Source organism: Pristis pectinata, chromosome 31, assembly GCF_009764475.1.
Source record: "Pristis pectinata isolate sPriPec2 chromosome 31, sPriPec2.1.pri, whole genome shotgun sequence".
In the NCBI taxonomy this organism is placed as follows: Eukaryota; Metazoa; Chordata; class Chondrichthyes; order Rhinopristiformes; family Pristidae; genus Pristis; species Pristis pectinata.
Window position 1 is genome coordinate 1371184 of NC_067435.1, and position 9495 is coordinate 1380678.

At 52.2% G+C, this 9495-nt stretch overlaps 1 protein-coding gene across 1 annotated transcript; it reads right to left on the minus strand.

Annotated features, from left to right (window-relative positions):
- Window positions 1-1416: 1416 nt before the first annotated feature.
- Window positions 1417-9085, minus strand: gadd45gip1 (growth arrest and DNA-damage-inducible, gamma interacting protein 1). Its single transcript, XM_052041871.1, has 2 exons — window positions 8678-9085; window positions 1417-1873 (listed from the first exon to the last, which is right to left on the minus strand). Exons 1-2 carry the CDS (start codon window positions 9052-9054, stop codon window positions 1585-1587), a joined length of 666 nt encoding a protein of 221 aa, XP_051897831.1. The 5' UTR covers window positions 9055-9085; the 3' UTR covers window positions 1417-1584.
- Between the last annotated feature and the right edge of the window lie 410 nt (window positions 9086-9495).

Below are 9495 nucleotides of genomic sequence, written 5' to 3' on the forward strand. Positions count from 1 at the left end.
CTCCAGTTCCTGCACCAATTCCACATCACTTGCAAACAAGCTTAGTAGCAGGATAGTGAAGCCGCACCCCTGCAGGTTCAATCCTGAGATCTGGTGCTGTCTGTGTGGAGTGTGCACGTCCTCCCTGTGATTTTCTGGGTCTCCCTGGGTTGTCATCCCACAGGTGTCCGGGCTGGTAGGTTAATTGGCTGCTGTAAGTTGTTCCTATTGTGCAGGTGAGGGGTAGAATCCAGGAATGGGGGAAGAATAAAAAAAACTGGGAGTAAAATAAATTGGTGGTCAGGAATGGACCCAGTGGTGTGTGTGTCTCTGGACAAGGGGGAATTTCATTGTATCCTGGTGTATATGATAATTAACTAACCTAATCTAATATAATCTACGACCAATCACTTTGCAATGTAATCTGACTTTATACGAGAGGGGTCCAGACATTTACTTAACTATTTATTTCAGCACTGACTGAATTGTCAGAATGCAGGCTGGTTTTATCCCAGTCCTGGGCTTGGCAAAAGTGCCAACTTTAGCATTTCTCCCCGTAAGCACAGGAAAAAAAACTGTCCTACTGTCTGCTATTCTAATGTAGAGTACTGATCCTCATTTAAAGCAGTTTTTGTATCATGTATAAAACAAATCAGCAGTTTTACCATGTGGTTTTGATTTGAAAAAGAAACTGTGTGTCTTTCAGGTAAAGTTTCTTAAAAATAAGCAAGCTGGAACTGGTTAAGGCCAAGTCTCAGAGACCTGTTCTTAAGTCACCACCATGACCATGCATAAGATGATTACAGATTACTCTTGCCCAGTGAGCAGTACTAAATATATTGTACAGTATCATTAGCAAGTTATACTCTCTGAAATTCATTCTAGTGGAGTTAATGGAATGAATGTCAGAGGCAATAACAAGCTGAGGTTATTATCTGGCATGTTTAGTACTACCCGCTGAGGATAAAGTAGGCACATGTTTTGCCCCTGACTCTGAGTCCACAGATGACTTAATCTTGTGTGATGAGGTGTAATGGTTTGCATTTATGTGTGATTTACTCAAGTACAGCAAGACAAACAATTGATTTAAATCAATTGTTTTAATTTGTGTCAAATTAACTCTACAGTGGAAGTTTGGTAAAAATGTATTTTTTGTTTGCTTCTGTAGCAGTTATACACAAGGACCATAGGTTGATTCCATGAGCTGCAGAATTAAGTTCTTGCCAATGACCTGGAATAGTACTGGGCTGTCAAAAATCCACATGGTTTCCCCAAATGACTTGGAGGAAAGCACATATTTTACCCAATCTGACATTCCTACATTCCATGAGTTAGCTCTTTGATTCATTAGGCAAGTTCTGATACCATTAGTCAATTGTACCAACTGATACTTGGGGGAAATAGTTCCAGAAACAGTGTCAGGTTAACTGCAATAAATGTGATCTTGTAATTTAACTTTATTTGCTCTTGGCATTACAAGTGCCTGGGGCCACCAAGAATGGGAACATCTCAGATACATTAAGTCCTCACAAATGCTGGTTCATGCAGATTAATGGAAATAGTTTGGGCCTTGTCCAAATGCTAGCAGGACACAGGCACGTGGTTTTAAGATGTGGCAGCTGCTGCCTCTGCCTCAGTCCTGCTGACCGCTCTCTGTCGCCTCTTCATTAGTTTCTGTTGCTTCTTCTCCTCTTTCTCCAGTTCCTTCACCATTTCCTGAAACTTGGAGTTCCGTGGGTCGATGCTGTAGCCAAATCGCTCTCGGGCTTCGGCCAGCAGCCGCTCCCTCTTGGCTTTCTCCTCCCGCTGCTTCACCTTCGCCTCCCGCTTCTCCCTCCTCCATTCCTCAACCATCTTGGGCATCTTGGCCATGTTTGCTGCAATCAGCTTTTGTCTGACGGGGAAGGAGAGATGTTTCGTCACAACACTATTAAAGAAATCCACTGACTTCTATCCCATCTGCCCGTAGCCCAGTATTGAGTCACAGATCTATACAGCACAGAAACAGGCCCTTTGGCCCAACTCGTCCGCACCAACCAAGTTGCCTAACTGAGCCAGTCCCACTTGCCTGCGTTTGGCCCATCTCCCCCAAACCTTTCCTATCCATGTACCTGTCCAAATGCCTCTTAAATGTCATAATTGTACCCGCCTCTACCACTTGCTCTGGCAGCTCGTTCCATATACCCACCATACTTTTTGTAGAAGAAGTTGCCCCTCAAGTCCTTCTTAAATCTTTCCCCTCTCACTTTAAACCTATGCCTTCTAATTTTGCACTCCCCTACCCTGGGAGAAGGACTGTGACCACCTTATCTATGCCTCTCAGGATTTTATAAACCTTTGAGGTCACCTCTCTGCCTCCTTAGCTCCAGGGAAAAATATCCCAGCCTGTCCAACTTCTTGTAACCCAAGCCTCCCAGTCCCAGTCACGCCTCAAACCCTTTTTGCACTCACTCCCATCATTATGAAATGTGAAGCATCTAAAAGATGCTTTAGTGTGGCAAAGACATTAATACAAATAATTGTAGCTGGGGGAGTCTTTTATAATTCTCTTGCACTGTGAGACTAATAGGGGTTGGGTATTGCCGGTATTAACTTGATGGGGATGGGCTGAAATGGCCCCCTCCTATGTGGTAGGAAACATGAATACAATGAGTGCCGTTCCTAATCTGCAAGGCTGTTACAACACTGAGAAACTAATAGAGCACACAGCTCACCAGATGCTAACCACAGTATGGTGGGGGACACTGGACACACCTGGGTGGTGATAGAGCTTTACAACACCGAAGTCATTCAATCAGTTGTGCTTGAGCTGGGTCTTTCAAAGAGCTATCAAATTAGTTAATGCACTTTGCATTTTCCCCATATCCACATGCATTATTCATACTCCATTTGACGAGGTGAAGTAGGTTAGAAACAAAGATTTGCTCATCTTTCATGGAGCATCGAAAGCAAGAAACAGGCCCTTCAAGCCACCACATCCATGCCAACCATCAAGTACCCATCTATACTAATCACTAGGACGTGATATGTAGCCTACTGTGCCTTTGGTTCATTTTCCAATTACCTGCATCCTCTGACAATTAACCCTTTGTTTTATTCAACGTTGAGACTGGGCCTTGCTGGAAAGTCCAGCATACATTGCACATCCCTCATTGCCCTTGAAGTGGTGGCTGTTAAGTTTCCTGTTAAACTTTGCTTCATTCTCCAGATAGAACTCATTACCCAGCACTACTATTGATAGGTCACTTTACTAACTCCATTTACATAATGTGCCAAGATCTGTACACCAACTGTATGACAGTGCAGATTGGGAACATGTAATTTTTGCAAGTAACACACACACACACAATGCTGGAGGAACTCAGCAGGTCAGGCAGCATCTATGGAGGGAAAGAAACAGTCGACGTTTTGGGTCAAGACCCTTCATCAGGACTGGAAAGGAGGAGGGCAGAAGCCAGAGGGGGAGGGGCACAAGCTGGCAGGTGATAGGTGAGTCCAGGTGAGGTGGGGGAGGACAGATGGAAGGGAATGATGTGAGAAGCTGAGAGGTAATAGGTGGGAATCCGGTAGGAGAGGATGGTAGACCATGGAATAAAGGGAAGCAGTTGGGGAATAGGAGGGAGATAGTGGGCAGGTCATGAGGGTGGGGGAGGGGAAAAAAGGGGTGAAGGGGTTACTGGAAGAGAAATCCATGTTGATGCCGTCAGGTTGGAGAATCCCAAGGCAGAATACGAGGTGTTGTTCCTCCAACCTGTGTCTGGCCTCAATGGGGCAGTAGAGGAGGCTGTGGATAGACATTTGGTATGGGAATGGGAAGTGGAATTGTGGCTGGCCATCGGGAGATCCTGGCTGTTGCGGCGGACAGAGAGAAGGTGCTCAACGAAGTGGTCACCCAATCTGTGTCGGATCACACCGATGTAGAGGAGGCCACACTGGACACAATAAATGACACCCTCCGATTCACAGGTGAAGCGCTGCCTCACCTGGAAGGATTGCCTGGGGCCCTGAATGGTGGTGAGGGAGGAGGTGTAGGGATAGGTGTAGCATTTTGTATGGTTGCCAGGGATAAATACAAGGGGGTCATCAGTGGGGAGGGACGAGTGGACAAGGGAGTGGCAAGAGAGAGCGGTCCTGTGTCACAGATGGACCAAGTAAATCTGAGGGCAGGGTGGAGGTTGGAGGTTGGAGGTTGGAGGCAAAGTGATGAAATTGATGAGCTCTGCATGGTTCTCGTCCCCTCCCTGGATTCCTTCTTCTTCAGCCCTTCGCCTCTTCCACCTCTCAGCTTCTCACCTAATTCCCTTTCATCCCCCTCCCTCCCCCTTCACTGGACTCACCTATCAACTGCCCAGCCTGTGCTCCTCCCCCCACCTTCTTATTCTGGCTTCTGCCCTCTTCCTTTCCAGTCCTGATGAAGGGTCTTGACCCGAAACGTCGACTGTTTATTTCCCTCCATAGATGCTGTCTGACCTGCTGAGTTCCTCCAGCATTGTGTGTGTGTTGTTCCAGATTCCAGCATCTGCAGAATCCCTCGATTCTCTAATTTCTGCAAGTGGAGTTTTACTGTTATCATTCTGTCCTCAGAGAGACAGGAGAAAGGCAGTCCTGTATTATAAATGGAGCTTTGCAGGAATGTTATTGGAAGCCAGGATAACCGAGAAGGTTGCCAAATATGATTAGATACATCCCTAGTCATATTCCCTCATGTGGACTTGAATGTCCAAACCTTTTTCACATCTCCAGTATGTGTTCAAAGAAAATTAAAATCATAATTTTTTTATAAAACTTCGCAATAACACTTCTCCTGAGCTGCTTGCAGCAATGCCCCTTGAATTAATCTTTCATTCCTGGAGACAGTTCAGAGGAGCTGGCAACCTTGCCCTGTGTTCACAGGCAGAGATGATGTAGAGAAATATGGTGCGGATGGGGTTGGGATAAAGGAGATGTGGGAAGGTTAGTGAGGTTAAAGACCTTCCTTGGAGCTTCTCTACCCCTTTGCAGGAAACAGGACCCACAGCTAGTAAACAAGTGGGGTTAACGTATGTCCCAAGTAGGGGTCAATGAGGAGGAGACATGGATCACTGGCATGGCCATAAACCACACAGCACTTTCTTGCCTTTGATTTCATTAGCAGCTGCTGATCTGCATATCACACCTGCTGTTAAGACCTGCGTTAGCAGCTCATTCAAGCAGTTGTCAAAAGGCAAGGACACCATCAGAATTCACACTGTGCCACTGGCAGCTTGCAATCAGTGTTGATTACACAAACAGCCAGATCCCTTGTGCAGGCTGGGTCCTTTGGCTGTGCTGGGTCTCTCCCCCTGGAGAAGCAGTGGACTTGGGGTATTCCTGCACTCCTGGGAGGAGGAGGTCATCTGCTGATGTTCTGTGATACAGGAGGGAGTCCCAAAACCAGCAGCAAACAAATAAATCCAATCTCATTGCAATATTTCAATTGTCTGGCTTTTTCTCTCATTCAAGCACAGGAGGCTATTCAGCCCATCAAGTCCATGCCAGCTCAGAACACACCCATCAATTCCATTCAGTTTATTTCCTGCAACCCACTCCCATCAACTCCCCCCCAGATTCTACCCCTCACCCACACACTAGGGTCAATTTACAGTGGCCAATTAATCTACCGACCCGCATGTCCTTAGGATTACAGAGCAGCAAGATCCCAATGGTCTAACAGTGAAACAGCAGGAACGTGAAACTTACCACCTCAGAGAAAGGAGCAGTTATGCAGTTGACCAAGGAGTGTGGAAGGAGCACACCTGGTGCCACACAACCACGTAATTATTCCATTAACCGTCTCACTACACCAGCCCTTCGGGCACCTCCAAAGGACAGCACGATCCCCCAATGACAAGAGTCGTTACAAAAAGCTGGTGCACAGCCCCAGAATGATCCCATCCAGTCCAACAGCCCACTCCTCCATGGCCCAGTCCTCTCTCCGCACTCCCCTCTTCCCCACACCCATCTTTCCACTCCACACTCCCCATACCCCCGACACATTGTACCCCTCCTTTCTGCACCTGCCTCGTGCAACCTTCTGCACCCCATGGTTGTGTTTGCCCCAATGTGCTGCATCGTGACCCTCTGCAATACCATGATCCTCCTGCCAACCCCTCCCCAATGCAACATTTCACCCCACACACAGCCTCTCTTCCCTTCTAACCGAATCCCACTTTCCCCACACACCCCCCCCCCCTTTGATCCTCAGATCCATCTGCCCTGATGCATCATCCCACCTGTATCCCACTGCGCTGCCCCGATGCCCCTCCCCACCGCTGAGCTCCTCGAAAACATGGAACAGAGACCAGTACAGCACAGGAACAGGCCCTTGATGCCAAATGAAACTGATGCCATCAGCCTGCACATGATCCATGTTCCTCCATTCCCTTCACGTTCATGTATCCGTCTAAATGCCTATTAAACGGCACTGTTGTGTCTGCTTCAATGGCAATCCCTGGCAGCACGTTCCACCCACCCACCACCCTGTGTAAAAAAACTTGTCCCGCACACCTCCCTTAAACTTTCTCTGTCTCACTTTGAACCTATGCCCTCTAATACTTGACATTTCTACCCTGGGAAAACAGATTCTGACTGTCCACCCTATCTCTGCCTCTCATAATTTTATAAACTTCTAACAGGTCTCCCCTCAGCCTCTGATGCTCCAAAGACAACCTCTCCTTGTAGCTAATACTCTCTAATCCAGGCAGCATCCTGGTGAACCTTTTGTGCACCTTCTCCAAAGCTTCCACATCCTTCCTGTAATGGGGTGACCAGAACCGCACACAATACTCCAAATGCAGTCTAACTAAAGTTTTATACAATTACAACATGACTCTGTGCCTCTAGTGATGAAGGTCAGCATGCCAGATGCCTTCTGTACCACCTTACTTCTGTTACCACTTTCAGACAGCTATGGACTTGGACCCATCAATGCTCCCGAGGGTCCTGCCATTTACTGTGTCCATTGCCCTGCATTTGAACTTCCAAAGTGCAATACCTCACACTTGCCTGGATTAAACTCCATCTGCCACTTCTCTGCCACATCTGCAACTGGATCCCTATCCTGTTCAATCCTTTGACAACCTTAACTGTCCATCTGCAAACGTACTACATTTTCATCTGTTTACATATACATCACATACAACAGGGGTCCCAGCACCGATCGCAGCGGAACACCACCGGTCATGGACCCCAGCCGGAGTAACACCCCCTCCGCCTGTCGCCTGACATCCCATGTCGCCTGTGCACCTTGTCCCTCCCCATAACCCCATCTCCTCACTCCCCCTTCACCCATCTGCACCCATCTGCACCCACCTCACCTTCCACACCCCTCCCAAATTCTCACCTCTTCTTACTCTCCCTCACTCCCCTCCTCGCTCCGTCTCCCCACCTCCCCTTTGCTCCCCCTTTCCCTTCACCTCCCTCCCTCACCCACCTGTCCCTCCCCCTACTTACACCTCCTCATTTCCTCCACCCCATCCCCACTCACCAACCTCCTTGCACCCATCCCTACCTACTCCATCTCCCCCCCACCCACACCTGCCCCATGGCCCTCCCCCACACACCCCCTCCTCATCACTCCTCCCCTCCATCCTCCCCTCTCCCCCAATCCTCTCAGTGCCTCCTCCTCCTGCCCCATCCTCCCCCTCATTCTCGTCTATCCTCCCCTCCCCCTTACTCCTCCCCTTCACTCTCATCCCCTCCCTCTTGTTCCCCCTCACTCCCCACTCCACTCTCATCCATCCTCCCCCTCCCTCCCTCTCCCCCTCCCCCCCTCCCTCTCTCCCCCCCTCCCTCCCCCCCTCTCCTTCCCTCCCCCTCCCCCCCTCTCCTTCCCTCCCCCTCCCTCCCTCTCCTTCCCTCCCCCTCCCTCCCTCCCTTCCCTCCCCCTCCCTCCCTCCCCCTCCCTCCCCCCCCTCCCTCCCTCTCCTTCCCTCCCCCCCTCCCTCCCTCTCCCTCTCTCTCCCCCCTCTCCCCTCTCCCTCTCTCTCCCTCTCTCTCCCTCTCCCTCCCCCTCCCCCCTCTCCCTCCCCCTCCCCCCTCCCCCTCCCCCTCCCTCTCCCCCTCCCCCCCTCTCCCCCTCCCCCTCCCCCTCCCCCCCTCTCCCCCTCCCCCTCCCTCCCCCTCCCCCTCCCTCCCCTCCTCCCCCTCTCCCTCCCCTCCTCCCTCTCCCCCCTCCCTCCCCCCTCCCTCTCCCCCCTCCCCCCCCTCCCCCCTCCCCCCCTCCCCCCTCCCCCCCCTCCCCCCCTCTCCCCTCCCCCCCCTCCCCCCTCCCTCTCCCCCCTCCCCCTCTCCCTCCCCTCCCCCCCTCCCTCCCCTCCCCCCCCTCCCTCCCCCCCTCCCTCCCCTCCCCCCCTCCCTCCCCCCTCTCCCCCCCTCTCCCTCCCCCTCTCCCCCCCTCTCCCTCCCCCTCCCCCCCCTCTCCCTCCCCCTCCCCCTCCCTCCCCCCCCTCCCCCCTCCCTCTCCCCTCCCCCTCCCTCTCCCCTCCCCCCTCACTCCCTCTCCCCTCCTCCCCCTCTCCCTCCCCCCCCTCTCCCCTCCCCCCCCTCCCTCCCCCCCCTCTCCCCTCCCCCTCCCTCCCTCTCCCCCCCCCCCCTCCCTCCCTCTCCCCCTCTCCCCCTCTCCCCCTCTCCCCCCCCTCCCCCCTCTCCCTCCCTCCCTCCTCCTCCTCCCTCCGCCCACCTGTAGCGCTCCCTCTGCCGCCGCTCGGCCTCCCTGTCGCGGACGCTGCTCCACATCTGCTGCAGGCCGGGCTCCCCGCGCTCCCGGTCCCGGAGGAGGCTGAGTTCCCCGGGCCCGGGCCACAGGGCGGCGGCGGGGACCCCGGAGGCGGCTCCGGCGGCCGCGAACCGGCGACGCTCGGCCCGGGGGCCGCGCTGCCACTCGGGGGCGTCGGGCCCGGCCACGTACTGACCGCTGAGGTCCAGGCCCAGGGGCCTGGCGTGGTAGGCGGCCGCGGCCGTGCGGAGGGCCGGGGGAGGTGGCCGCGCCCCGGACGCGACGCCCAGGCTCCACCGGCCGACTAGGCCGCACAACCGCCGCCCCACGGGCGCCGCCATCTTGGATTGGGGTCCTGGCGGCGCGGGTGGCCAACAAATGCCTGTCAGAAAGTTTTCAAACTCGTAAAAACTTTCAAAAATGAAGTTAGAGAAACACGCGCAGTCCCGAATTATGAAGAATAGAATTCCTGCCGCGCATTCCAGGACCTCCAAACATCTCAAAGTGTTTTAGAGCTTTATGTTAATTTAGGTTTACGTCAATTATGTTTGTAATGTCCTCTGCTGCTGCTAAAGGCTCATCTTCATGGCATTTACACTCTGGATGGGTTTGCCTGTGACAACAATGAACTTGAACGTAGCAAAGTGTAGTCATTATTGGAGGAAAGTTACTGTACATCAGTCGAGGCAATCCATTGCTTGTTCCCACTACAACACAGAACTGCAATAAAGATAGAACTGGTAGTCATGCAGTAATTTTTTTAGCAAGCTGCTTTAATGTAG